The 14868-nt window shown below is 41.5% G+C and overlaps 1 protein-coding gene and 1 non-coding gene across 8 annotated transcripts in view; one reads left to right on the top strand and one right to left on the bottom strand.

The window, feature by feature from the left end:
• LOC104924097 (interleukin-1 receptor accessory protein-like 1) overlaps nt 1-14868 on the top strand; it is a 260076-nt gene that overhangs the window by 168075 nt on the left and 77133 nt on the right. For all 7 annotated transcript variants that reach the window (XM_027291703.1, XM_027291700.1, XM_027291702.1 and 4 more), the window contains one exon: nt 8812-8886. In XM_027291703.1, coding sequence (XP_027147504.1) covers nt 8812-8886 — 75 coding nt within the window. The remainder of the gene's footprint in view (nt 1-8811; nt 8887-14868) is intronic.
• trnav-aac (transfer RNA valine (anticodon AAC)) lies at nt 14357-14429 on the bottom strand. Its single transcript has one exon. It is a non-coding gene; the product is annotated as a tRNA-Val (tRNA).

Consider the following 14868-nt stretch of genomic DNA (forward strand, 5'->3'; position numbering starts at 1 on the left):
AATGCCTGCAGTTATATGATTTATGTGATTTCCCCCGAATATATTGTCCCGTCCTATGAGGTTTCTCATATTCAATTGTTTTGATGGATCTTCTAAAACAACGCCTTTTTCAATAAGGAAATATATCCTTATTGTGGTGTGTTTCAGGGTTTCTATATTGGAGCATCCTCAGAGATTGTTGCATTGTCATTTCTTTAGGGTTCATTTTTTTTTCCAATAGTATATTTTTCAGTGCTTTCTGGCATCCAGCATCCCAGCTCATTTTTTAACAAGCAGCATCCTCTCTCAGATGAAAGATTTATCTTTTGCACCTCAAGGATATCCATCATAACAAGTGGCTGCAACTCAACAAAGCACACAAAGGTTCAGTTACATTTTGACTCCATATTAGAATAGGCGGGACAGAATCTGATCTCCTCTGTGCGACTGTTGGTGTCAGGCGTGGTGGTTGCAGCATCTCTGAAACGGCCGTAAATATGGTGTTTTTCCATGCACTGCGGTGCATCGAAGCCATTAGCAGCAGGTCTGTGGGTGAAACAGATGAGCAGGGTCAGAGGTGTTTGGCCAGACATGAAGATATTAGAAAGTCCAAATAAAAGTGGTGTGCTGTTGAAGCATTGAACAGATAGGAATGAAAACGAGGCCACTGTGGGCACGCCACTGCCATACCTGGACAATTGAGGACAATTTTTGTCGCAACATATGTGGAAAGAAATAGAAAAAGGCACGAATCCACGGAGGCATCCTGCCTTGTTTACAGGCTCGTGGTTAGAATGCAGTAGTGTAGAGAGACTTTTCTGGGCCCGTATCAGACACCTCAAAGCCAACTGAGCATTGACTTGAAAGCCACAGCTTACTCGTAATGTTGCTCACTGTGTCCGTGGCCACAACAAATGGATACTTCTACCAGCAGTACAATCTGCCATGGCACAAAGGACTCATCATCTCTGGATGGCTCCAGGAACACAAGTGGATATCAGTTTACATAGTCTCCAGATCTAAAGTCAACAGAGCTTTGGCAGGAGGTAAAAGATCATTTGAAGTGGCAGGTGAGCAATGGATCCATTAACCTTTTGTTCCAAAGCATGACACATCTGCACATATCTGCCCATTTCAGAGAGGTACAGCATGTTTATACTCTATATTGCTACAGGTATTGCCACCTTTTGTGTGAATAAGTGATGCTTATTCAAGCTTTTTCCTGGTCTGCTTTTTTTGATTTCATAGAGATCCTTACTCCATGTTGTAAAGCAGCAGAAGTGATAATGTGCAGATCCCACTGGCCCATTTTTAGCTGGAAGAAATATGCAGGAGTAGTGTTACATTTCACTGTTTATAACACAGGCTGTTTGTCCTTTGTTGGATGGTCCGCTTAAAAAAAAAAAAAATTGGGGGCATAAATTAAGTGTACCCACTATTCCAGGCACCAGTACACCACTGGGTACTACTAGACAGTTTCAAATAAATGTTGCAATTTCAAAACGGCGAGCCTCTCAGGGACAGTTACTGTGGAGCACTGAACAACAACTCTAACACTAGAGACTTGTACTTGGCTCCTTTATGGAAGTCCAGTGGAGAATTCAACCAGTGCCTGCATGGTCCATATTTTTATAACAATAATAACAATAATAATAATATGCTTCCATGTTTAGCCAATGAATGGATCCACTGTTAAATTCCCAGGATAGTCACTGTATGTTGCATGGCGTACCCTGCTGCCCTCAGCTGAGGCAGCACACAACCTGCAATTTTAAAAACATTATTCTCATGTGTGTTTTTTGTTTGTTTTGAGAGAACTTGCAATTCTTTTCACAATCACCACTGATGCTATTATACAAGACGCATAAATTCAGCGGTTTAAATCAGATGTGCTTTCAAGGAGACTGTGATGAATACCTGAGCAAAAAAAGACCTGAAGGCTTACAAGCAGGCATTTTATAAAGACGTACATAATCACACATACAGATGTATGAATGGAGGAAATGATCAGTTCAACATAAAAACAAGAGGAAAAAATGTTTGTATTAATATTGTTGAGTGCCATATTTAGAAGCTTGCTCAACCAATAGCTGCTCATGTTGCCTAAAAGCTGAGGACCAATAAGCGTACGCGGTGACTGCCCCACCTGCAATGCTGCTATCGCAGCAACTGGGCGTAAATGGTGAAGCTTCTGAAGAATTGTGAATCCAGTTCTCAGACATTATGCTCTCTCTAGCTTCCTGTTCTCATGTAGTAGTTAAACATTATCTACTCCATCAGAGATCATCAGAGACCACACTCATCCTCGACTCTGCTCCGTTTCACCCGCCGCCCTCAGGCAGATGTTTCAGGGCAACAGCCGCGAGGTCCTCCCCGCTAAAATAACAGTTATTTTGCCAGAGCTCTAAAAATTGAACTCCCACACAGCAGCACCATCACAGGCAACAGCAGCATCATTGTTCTCATGAACACTGAACTGCTCTGTATATCTGACTGGTCTGCACATTTTATGCAGTCACTGCTGTTTGTGAAATCTGTTTGCTGAATGAAAATTGCAGCAGTTATGTTGCGTGGTAATGAAAGCACTTTTCCTTCAGCTGAGGTCACATTAACAATTTACAATGGCATTTTTCCAGTCTATTGACCTGTATATTTAGCCATGAAAAAGAAAAGTGCACAATAAAACCTTGGAAGTGCTTGATGACGGCCTCCTGAAAATACAATTTACTTCCAAAAGCAGCACAGTCAGTATTAAATGTACTAACGTGCAGTATCTACTAGTATTAAAGTCAAGCAATTGACTCAAGTAATGTTTTTATAATGTTACATCATGATTTTGATCATTTTACCTACCAACAGAAACTATAGTTGACAAGGTGACTTAGTGAGTTCAATTTGCTGGTTATGGAATGGTGGTCCATTTATCCCCTCTGCCCCGAGGAAGCCAGTTACTTTTTCAAAATTTTAACAGGCTCTGACAGCTGCTGACAAATTTCTTCTTCTTTCCAGCGCTCCCTTCGGCTTACGTCCAGTTTGAAGACATTCTTGCCAACCTATCCAACACATTAAAGTCCTCGAGTCCTTCACTGTCTGTCAGATTCACTCTAATGACATATCTGCTAATATATCAGATCATATCTGGGGTGGTTTGCACACCTATGTTATACTGGCAGATTTTGTACACTTTGAAGTCAGGCTTTCTTTCAAATCCAGTGATGAGTTGACAGCATAGATATATAATTTGTTAAGCTCATTAATATAAAGACTTTTTTTTAATTAAATCTTTGATTTGACAGTCAAATTAAAATCATTTCTTCAAAATAAAAGTTTGGACGATTTCCCAATAACTCAGCTGCACTCATTTGTGTGTGGTGTCGGACTATATATACAAAAACAAAACAGTATTTCAGACATTATTATCTAAATTATCCCTCCGGTACTCTGGTGGAAATTGCACCAATACTACAGTTGTAATTTAATTAGTTTTTACTCTGTGCTGTTTGGAACAATCCCAGCACCACACCTCTACAGGAATGGGTCAGTCGATGCACCACTTTGGCCCAGACTGTATTATCCCAACACCTAACAACATCAGCCTCGGCTGTACTTTATGTTTAGTGCTAATTAGTAAATAATTAATTAATTACTTAGTCCTAAGAAAAGCATTATTAAAAGCATGGTAGCTTGCCGATCTAAGTCTAAGATTCTTGCCTGGCTCTAGAGTCTTGTTATGACAGAATATCTGTCTCATCAAGTGAAAGGGCAAGAGTTACATGAAAGGAAACATATTACAAGCTCATATTCATGAAACTTTTCATCACTCTAGCATTTTGTAAAAGTTGTGCATGGTGCTATGCAGCCAAAAAAAATCTGCTCTTGCCAAGGCTGGATCACCAACTGGGCGACCGCCAGGTCCCAGAATCCCAGAGGACTAAAAAAAAAACCCAGTTTCACTTGTTGTCAGTAGCGACCCTGCAAACATTTTCCCTTGGCCTCTTTGGTTAACGATAATTAGTTCACCACTTTCTTGCATGAAATGCTAAAATACTTGTTATGTATACAGTACATTATCAATTCTATTAGACGAGTCCCTGACTATGATTGGCGTTTAATAAAGAAAATCAGCCCATTTCTGATTTCTGATCTGAAGAAATTGAATTAGAAACATAACAGGGGTTGATTATGTAACTCGTAGGATGGAAAGACCAAATCATCTATTTTTTCGTTTTGCATGTGTATGACTAACAAGGTTTGCCCCTCAAGGTGCTCTAAAACTGCTTTCATTTATTTTCTCCCGTGGAACTTAGACTGCATCTTTCTTTTAACGATCACACCATACACCCATACACACACTTAATCTATGTCTGCTGAAGTGGTCTTTAATGAGGTGTGAACAGAGGACCACAACCTTCTCCCTCCTCCTCCTCCCTCCCTTTTTCATCTCCCCCCTCTCCCGCTCTCTCTCACCCCCTGAGAGCGACAGAAACAGACGGACTGAGTGACAAAGACACACAGCGAGGCGACAGACAGACAGGGGTGGGGAAGAGCGAAGGCGATGGTGGAGTTAATGGGAGAGAACGGGGTTTTTTTTTTTTTTTTTTTTTCCTATTTCATTACTTCATCTCCCCATCCATCATCATGTGATCACAGCGAGAGCAGATCACAGGGCCTGTGAGGGACACTTTAAAGATTTTCTCTCTCGCTGATACCAACGTCAGGCTTTTCAGTGTTTATGTGTGCAGGGATATGTGTGTGTGTGTGTGTGTGGCGAAGCAGGTCAGGCTGGATGTGTTGCTAGCCCCTCAGCGAAAAGCCTGCCCACTCCCACTCATAATAACCCACCACAGAATTATGGTTTTGTAGTTGAAGACCGGCCAGCTTCACTAATGCATCTCAAAAAATGTTGTGTGTCTGTCTGTGAATGTGTGTGTTTGTATGCCTTCCAGCATGGTGGGATCCCACTGTCGGACGGCGTATCGGCTGCGTGCCCTTGATTTGGATGAAGGGCAGTATTTCTACCGGAGTTAAATAGCTGTTACCTTTAGCTTTCAAATGAGCTTATTATTTAAAAAAATATATATGCAGGAACTTTGATTACCTTCCAGCTTTGGGATTTCACCTTCACCTGGCTCGGTACAACCTGCGAATTAAAATAAGGATTCACATTCGAATGAGGGATGGCCTCTGTGTTCTCGCTCTCACTTTAAAGCACAAAAACAATTGAAATACACCAGTCTTCTCAGCTTATGTTTAAAAGTGGGGGTTATGACAGTGAACAGTGTGTCATGCTACTTTAATTGAGGCTCAGTAGAGTAATCCTGTTTGCTCAGATGAATTAGGAATTGTCACAGGCAGAGCATACAGGAGACCAAGGTCTCAGTTTCAAGTAACTCAACGGTAATGTGTGTGTTGCCTGGAGAGCTTTAAGATAGAAGACAAAGTCAAGTATTAATGCTGCATATGAGATGTGAAAGTTACATACTGGACCACGATAGACCTCAAAACAAATTGTGATCTTACAAACTGAGATTTAAGATTTAAGAATGTACTTTTTCCGCCTCCAGCAGACGTGAAAACATCCCTCTGCTCATGCATCGCTCTGCACAGTCAAGGCCAAACATCCAAGTGAAGAATCAACAAAGAAAATCACAAAGAATATTTAATCGTATACACTTAATGTTCCCAACGTCAAGATCGAATCTGCACACTTTGTTCCAAATGGATTTTTATGTTTTACTACTTGATGGCACTTCCCTCATGCATGTGCATCCGCCAGACAACATAGTACGTCTCCTGCTGCTTACACAAGACATAAAATGCATAATTAATAACATTTTTTTACCCAAGAGCAAAAGGTTGTTTCATTTTTCTCATAGGTTAAGTAAGATGAAATGAGACTGATTGTGAAGGAGAGACATTTTTAAATATAATGGATCAGGATAACAAGATTTTTCTTAGATTTATATCCAGTAGGTAAAGATGGTTTGTTTGTATAGAGCCTGACAGCCCCACCTTTTCAGTCTTTAACTTCTGAATAATGGTATAAGATCTCGTTCATGCCTCGTTTTTTCTCTGTTCGCTTCCATCAGAAACCGGTTGGTTCGGTCAGAACAGAAATGTTCTGCGCGTTGTATTAATAGGACATGACTAAACTTACAGGTGTTCTGGGTGTTACAGCAGTTGCAAGGAGCAGCTTTAAAGCTTTCAGGTTATTTTCAACCTGTGCCGCATTTTCCATCTTCCCGTTTCGAACATCCTGGCAGTCGATTGTGTTACTTCAAACACGATCATGCTCGCTGACTTCCAGGTGCTACTGAAGGCAGCTGCTAGGAGTGCTTCTCTATAATAACCTAACACTTGGCCAATGAAAGAAGTGATTAAAACGCCCATCTGACATTAAAAAAAACAAATACTGCGGTTGCACCTTATCTTTCTTAGATGTTTCTTAGTTGGAGTCTGTTAATTATCACAGTTATCAAAGGAGACTGTGAATTTTTCTGTGTTCCTCTTGTTTCATCGTTAATGCAAATATATATAATGTATAACTTTAAAACTTAGCAGTAGAAGCAAAGAGCTGTGGCTCCATGTTTGATGTTTTTATCCCCAGCTGGTTCTCTTTTCATGTTACTATAAATACATGCAGCCACATCCCTGCCCGTGCACCATTTTCTCTCCTCAAATTCAGCATTGTGTCGTGTAAGACAAACCACCAGAGCGGAGCAACTCGTTTTTCTTTTTCAAATCTCGTAATGAAACAAACTAATAATTTGAGCATATTTCGCCAAGAAAAAGGTAATTAAGGTAATGAGATTTCTTTACACAGCGCTGAAACGTGCCAGGCACAGAGAAACGCATAATTCGCTGTGCTTCTTTTTTTTTGAATTTGTAATTAATGAGCTCACATAAGCATTTTTTTTTTTTTCCGCCTGCTTTCAGCCCACTCACTTTAACAAATGCACGATCCTTTCATTTGAGCCCATGTTACGGTTTAGTCTGTCAACTGACTGGATGTCATAACAATGGAAGTTTTCGTTCATTAGCACGAGCGAAAGGAAAGTTCCATCTTTCGCAGAGTGCCTGTGAAATAAGCAGAGCATCCAAACAAATCAAAAGCTGGTGCCAACAGAGGCAAACTAAAGACAAACTATCTGCATACTGTGCGGTCTGCGTGTTTTTTTAAATATTTCACCAATAGCGTTTGACAGAGTTTTGCTTGATCTGCTCATCAGACACGTCTGCTCTGTGTTTCTCTGAGATGATTTAAAGTCTTAGCATCTTCCGCTGATTACATAGTGTCTGAAAATCAATCAAGCCAATCAAGTCATTAGTGCTTTTTCATTGCAAGTAGAGCCTCAAAAAAATGTTGTTCGAATACCCCAATTGGCCAATGTTGTAGGTTTACCTGGCAAGAACCTCTAGCGACTGCACAAATTAACCATGACTGTGAACCATGACTATATTTTGTCATTTAGTGTGAAGGACTTGTCCTTGGAAAAAAAAAAATAGCTGACTTTTTGAGTGTATTTAAGTAACCTCGTCTGGACAGAATCTCGCCTACAGAATCCAACTCGGTAGTGCAAAAGTGAATTTCAAGGATCTTGCTGCTGCAATCTCAGTTGCCATATATTGCACAATTATGGAGGCCAAATAAAGCCTTGAATGTTCACAGAGAATAACTAAATATCTAAACAGAAGACGAGGAAAGTCTCACCTGCTTTTTTAATCCGCAACTGTTGGGATGATAACTAGCTAGAAGGCTTTTCGCAAAACAGTCAATACAGACTGCAGCTAAACCCTCTCTCTCTCTCTTCTGGTGAGTTATATCACCAGAGAGCCGAAGTGTGGAGGAACCGGCTCGATGTGAACTCGGAAAACCTTCCTCCGTTCTTTCACTCCTCTCACTTAAGACTCATTTCTTCGAGGGGGTTCAGCTCAGCGATCACTGCTCCAGTCAAAACCACGAGCCATTTGTACCGAAACAAGCCTCGTCCCTCCGAGTATTTTCCAAGCACGCGGAGATAGAAAACCTCTCTGATGCCACTTTGAAGACTAGAACCAATTAGGGAATCATTATAATGAGGAGCCTCTAAGTGCACGTCTTTTGTTACCCAGCAGCTGTCTAATTGGAGTTGGTGTGTTTTCGAAGGAGAGTTTGGACGAAGGCTGTTATAATGTAACTGTGATACACTTTTAAATGAGGAACTCGCTCATGGCTGACATTCTGACAATATATATCACATTTCTTGGGCAGAAAGTTTTGTTTCACTTTTTTTTCTCCCCCTTTTTTGCTTATGCTAATAGATACTCTATGCATTCATGGTATTTCGAGAAGCTCCCATTTTCCAGTCATATTAGCAATACGCAGCTGAAAATACTGCATCTCCTGCAGCAGCTCTTAACCTTCCCATGCCCACTGCAGCTGTGAATGATTTTTACCTTAGGGTAGACTCTGTAGATTCAGAAATGGTTGACTAGGTACACAGCTGCTGTATATACAGTGCCGTTTGTATTGCAGGCCATGTCAAAGCCATATCATCGCTTACACACTCATTTTTACAAGGAGTGAATAGCATTAGCATTGAAGCAGCTGCTGCTTTGAAACCATGTGCATTGATGTTTAAAGCTTTGAATGGGTAATTCTGAGTCATAGTAATTTATCCATTTCTTCTCCGTCCACTCTTTAAATATTCTATTTCCGTGTGTTTGTTCCCATTTTAAATGCAGCCTTTATTGTGCTCTTTAATGAATAAATCATACTCCCACTATCCATGGGGGAGAAAGATGTAGAATTTAATGTGTTCTTCCTTTTATCTTCTGTTTGTCTTTTCACAGCTCCCCTGACAGACAAGCCACCAAAAATCCTTTTCCCTTCAGAGAGTCAGATGAGCGTCATAGAGATGGCAATAGGTAAGGAAACATGTTTCATTCTCCACACTGACGCCCTTTTTTTTCTTGTCCGTTGACGAAATGTGCGGTGTCATAACGGCATTGCTTCAAATTTTTGGATAAGTCGATCAATTCAAAGTCGGTCCTGTTCTACTTAACTGCTGCTTTGTTTTGACCAGTTCCTTCACTGCTGTGCATACATATTGTGACCTTTAGCAAATAAACGTTATGGTTTTCACAATTGCCATTATCTGAAACAAGCCGATATTCGAGACTCTGTCCCTAAGAGTCCTTCCTGTTTTTTAAGTGCTCCCATTTTAATTTGTAGTTGATGCTGTTGTCTTCATAATATCAGGATCATCCCAATTCATTCAATCCCTGCAACAGCACAGTTGTATCATACTCACTGCTCCATTACTCCTAGTTTCCTAGTTTTTAAAAGGAATACCTATTTTAAGTCACTTCTACCTTGATGCTTTTTTAATTGCTGCACAAATATCTCATTTAAAAGGCTCCCGGCAGCTTAAGTTAAATAATCCTTTCTTAGCAGGTCTTCAGTGTGAAACATCTGCTGCACGTCGAAGCAATCGAAAGTGAAAACCATATTTTACTTGTTGTTTTCACCCCCGAAAGAACATATCGAACTCTCTTTCTCCTGCTGCTATCTAGTCATGCGGATAGTTTTGGTTTTATTTCATGGGGTTTTAAAATATATATGAGATTTCTGCCTCCACCTCAATACAGTTGAAGTGGATGGACTTTCACTGGTTGTATAATGAACCCTGTCCAGTGTCCTGTGCTGTCACAACATATATTTACCGCACTTTGTAATAAATAACGCGGGAATGTTTTCAGCAGTTGAACTGTATTGATCTCCTATACCTTCCTATAAGTTTAATTAGTGTTCCGGATCTGCACAGATCCGACTGAAAGGAACCCGTGTTCAGTACAAGATTTTCAATTAGGTCTCTACTATGTCAAAAACTGGATGAGTCATTCGCCACATTTAAGAAGAAGCAAGCGAATCAGCTGCCTTTTCCTCTCTTGCCCTGTCGAGTGTCTCTTTAATCACACTGCGCAACATGGATGCAGCTTGTGTTTGTTCAGCTTTAATGAGTCAGTAATGAATCAAAGTGGTGTGTTTGAGAAATCATACATAATCTTCCCTCAGATTACATCCAGGTTTATGATGTTAGCGTAACTTCAAATGGTTGCGTCCGTTTCTACCTCGGAACGGCAGTCTTTCGTTTACCTTCGCCTTTTGATGCAAGGGGGGGCTCATGGGAAAATTCTCGCTTTGTGCCTCGTTGGGCGAGAGCTCAGCTGTTGGTGGAACAGAAAATGGGTCATGATGAAGGCTTCCTTTGAAGTAAATTTGTCATGGACAATGAACACAACTGGCTCGCAGAGGTAAAAGGTGGCAATCAGGAAATAGGCAGCAATCATTGTAGCTTTAGAATGATGACGGATAAAAGCCTTTCTGGCTTTTTTTTTTTCCCACCTGATTGATGGTGGATGATGGTGATTTTCCAAATCCATTACCTAAGAGATAGCTGGGCGTGATCAAAAGAAAAAAATCTAATTTTGATATTTTTATTGTAGTTTTTTTGGAGCTTTCTAGACATTCATCCCCTTAACTACATTAAATCTATCAGACTGATGTTTCATCCTGATTTTGAGTTTCAGTGGATGAGTAGGAATTGTGCTTCCAATGCTCCTCCCTCCACCTCTGCACCCATTGATATTCTGCACAGAGTCAGCAGCTCTGTGTACATAATATATGAACATCTATTTGATTCTCTGCCCGTACAAGCCCCTATCACTTCCTCTCAGTATTTGGCCAGCACGCTCTTGTCATCCACAGAGAGGCCCAGTCAAACGCGGCGTATCCTTCCGCGGTTCTTTGCAGAATTTTAGTATTCACTCTTCCATGAAATATAGAAGCGCAAATGGCCTCGGCTGACAGTTAATTAGGCAGGTGAGAGGGAGAAAGCAAGAGGAGTGGGGAAAGGCGAGCGCGGAGAGACACTCTGCAAGCTCTTGTTGTAGAGCTCGAGGGGTGAACAGAGAGAACGGGAATCTGTAAACGGGCGGTCCCAATTAATCAGCGTGCACTTTTCGTCCGTGGCCCACTCTGTTTTTTGTGCCTCCTAATGGATGCGGTTGCTCAATTATAATTGATTCAATTTAAAATGCTTGATTTAAAACATGTTGTGTAAATGCTCTTCGCAGCCCCCTCGGTGGTCATGTCTTTCCGCTGCTTTCTCCGCGGGACGGATCAGATGCGGTTTTGGGTCCGTAATTCAGTCTGACAGTTGAATGCGCATTGCTTTCACTCTGTCTCGGGCAGATGCAGAATAATTGACTGCAGTCTAACCAAGCAGACTAACTGCAAGCACGAGTCTGTTTCTAGTAGAGTGCTAATGCGTACGATTTGTAAACACTAAACACTTTGACAATGCGGTGATTAATTTCCTTAATGCATTACATGTTTTTGTGTTTTGCCTGGTGAATGAAGGAATGCATGCAACTACAGACTAACTTGCAGACACAAACCTGTTTTGTTAGGCTCTATTCTGCTGCCAGCTTTGATTTGATGCAATGCTGTTTTCCATGCAGAGCTGACATGTCACTTGTGGCCTTCATCGCCTACCTATCCTGACATTTTACTTTGGCTTAGATTGAATTTACGACCGTTGTGTCACTCTGTTTGTGATGTTCACTGTGGGAATACAGAGCAGGCTCCCCTGTGATCTTGATTGGCTGTTAAAACTTCAAGCCCTTTCAACTGCCTCCTTCCTCGGGATATCACACTTCATCCCCTGACACTTGACATTACGACACCGCAGCGAGTTTTCTAAAATTGCAACGGAGAGAAACCAAGGTGAAGGCGTCTGAGCCTCTCATGATTGACTTGTTAGCTCTCGGATGAATGCTTTACTTTACAGTACAGCCATACAGTGCACTCTGTTATGCGTCATCAATTTGTAATATTCATTTTGAGTAAATGAATACATTTTTCAATGGGGTTTATTTACTCTCCCCTCTTCTTGTGCCTCAGTTAGTGATTTGCTTTGTTCCCCGCAATACCTTTTGGGACCTGTTAGGGAATGGGGGGAATTTGTTGTTTTCAGTCAATGATTGGCAGTAACCCAGCAATAAATTGTGAACACAGAAAACGGTCAAAGGTCGCACGTATACTCCCCTACCTATTTCCTTTAAGCTGCTGTCAGGGGACAAATTATCTCTGCATCTTAAAATGAATCTCTCCCTGTACGCTCGCAGAAAAATTTCCACCTTTTGCTTCCTGGATCTGGGCAGCCACTTGGACAACAATACAATTAAGTGAGCAGTTAGGAGAAACCTTGAATCTACAGCATTCGATGATGTCTTGGAGAATAGCACGCTCCTTTCTGTGTTTCAACACGACAATGCACGAGGCCAGCTCCATACAGAAAAGGTTCTCCCAGTTTGATGTGAAAGAACTCGACTAACCTCCGCAGAGACTTGACCTCAACCCCATCTGACGTCTTTGGGATGGATTTGAATGCCATCCTTATCGGTCAGCATCAGCGGATAAGCTCACTAATCATGGTGCCGCTAACTTGGAGCAAGGCTCCTCGCTGGTGTGGCAGCATATTTTTGCTCATCACTGTACCATCGTTGTACTTTTTGATCATGGCAACAGGATTAATATAGATTAGGGGTCATAATGCAAAGTAATAGTAACGAATGTATGATTTTTGTATAATATTAGTAGTATACACATGCTGACAAATATGTTCCTGATGGATTTTGCAGCACTTCCAAGTAATACAAAAGGCATTCTTTAATTGCATAGTTTAAACATCAGTATCACTTCCTCTCAGAAAGGCTCATTGTTCTACGCAGCCTCTCTATAACAAGCTGACAATCCGCACTCCTCTCTGAGGTTGAGCTTCCCCATTTTTTAGATGGTGAATAATAACAGCGTGGAAGTTGCTCTTCAGTCACTCATCGGAAGGAGTTACATTGTCTAATGATACGAACAGAGGACACCTCAGAACAAAACCATCATTATCTGAATTGACTTTGAGTCGACAGCCACATCAAATTAAAGTCTTGCAGTCCTTTGGTGATGATGAGGTTAGCCGCATCAATTTACTGTTATTTGAGTGCGGGTCAGGTTGCAATAAGAATTTTTTTATGCCGCCATTGAAAGCCTCATATTACGTTTAAACAGACTTGACAAATACAAATCCTTTCTGTAAGTTTCTACTTAGAGAAAGGATTTTATCACATCCTTTATAGAAACAGCACCATTAGGAAGAAATGATGAAGTGCACTTAGACAGCAGACAAAATGTCAACTTTCACCAGACTGGGAATGAGAGAATGTGGTTGAAATTCAGTCCAACAGATGGTTTTGAAATGTATAACCTTTACTTGACTTTATCAATCCATGAATGTTGATCATCCCGTTATCCTGGAACAGATTTTTTCCTGTTGCTGTATCGATTTGATCTTCTGATGGTGTGATGTTTGGGATCTTCTCGCATTGATCCAGGCCCCATTTTCAATATTTAACGATTCATATTGACTGCCTTGAATGTCCTGCTGACAACCAGCTGTGGGACGGAAGGCACAGCATGCCACGGAGAGGTGGACATGCGCGATAGATCACGTTCAAGGTAAATACCTAGTGTCCTGGAGAAAGGATAGAAACGTCGAAGGGTCAGAAAGACATAACGATCACATGAGGGTTTATTGATTTTTCTTTTCCTCATCTGTAACAGAAATCAGGTATTGTCTTCAGATCAGCACATAAATAAGACTATATATACACATAAAAGCACCTTTATGTGTATATAAGGGACAAAATACAGTGGATACAGCATAAAACATTTTGTAGATCAACAACAGAAATAAATATATTGTATGTTTAGTTGCAATTGTTTAGACACCGGGGACCTTTCGCGTGTGAGGCGAACGTGATAACCACTACACTACGGAAACCTGCACGGAGCGCCAGCAGGGGCGCCACCGGGTCCAGGCACGTGCTTCCTGGACCTCAAACGCTGTGCGAGATGTACATTTTTGTTTCCGAGAGATCGGATGCGAGGTTTTCAACTGGATTCAGTCGCAGTTGCTGGGTCGTGGAGTTTAGTGACAGAAAATGCTGCAGGCACACTACCTGTAAAGGTCCTTTCTGCCGGAAACAGTCCTTGATGGTGAATCTAGCCATTGGTCGAAAATGGTTGATTCCGGCCCTCCTATGGCCAGAGAGAAAACAACAGCAGCCACAGCAAAAAAAGACGTCAGCGGCTGAGCAGAAGAACAAGAAATACGTGCAAAGCAGAAATAGGCAATGTAGTGCAAGTTAAAGAGAATTAGAAGTAGGAAAAGGCCTTGAAATCGTGCCTGACTTCCTGGCGACCTTGGCAGCGTTTCCCAAGGTCGGGTGCACTGACCATTTGACCACGCGACTCAATGTAACAACAAATAACGAGCTGTGTTTCCGCCCGGTTTCGAACCGGGGACCTTTCGCGTGTTAGGCGAACGTGATGACCACTACACTACGGAAACCCGTGCGTGCAGCTGAGTGTGCACAGGCGCAGCCGGAAGCAGCTATATGCTGGACAGAACTGATCCGCGAACTCCCCAAACACAAACCGATTGCGAAATGCCCGATCAAAGAGGAGAACACTCTGGATGGCTGTTACACTACAAGCTGCAGTGCCTATCAAGAAATGGTAGGCCTCCCCGTATATTCCAACTAAACAAAACTAATGATATGCACTCATATACATTGTATTGGAACACACTACTAGATAGTGGAGGTGTAACTAAAGTGGCCAGTGAGTGTATTTGGACATGGACAGCAGAGTGGACAGTCACATTTCACATGGTTGTCTTCTCACGTCGATATATCAGGGAAAATCTCCATGTCCTAATGCATATACATGTTACCATGGTAACCAAATGGCATACATACATACATTACTTATACAGTTGCAGAGAGTGC

This window comes from Larimichthys crocea, chromosome XIX, assembly GCF_000972845.2.
Source record: "Larimichthys crocea isolate SSNF chromosome XIX, L_crocea_2.0, whole genome shotgun sequence".
Taxonomy (NCBI): domain Eukaryota; kingdom Metazoa; phylum Chordata; class Actinopteri; family Sciaenidae; genus Larimichthys; species Larimichthys crocea.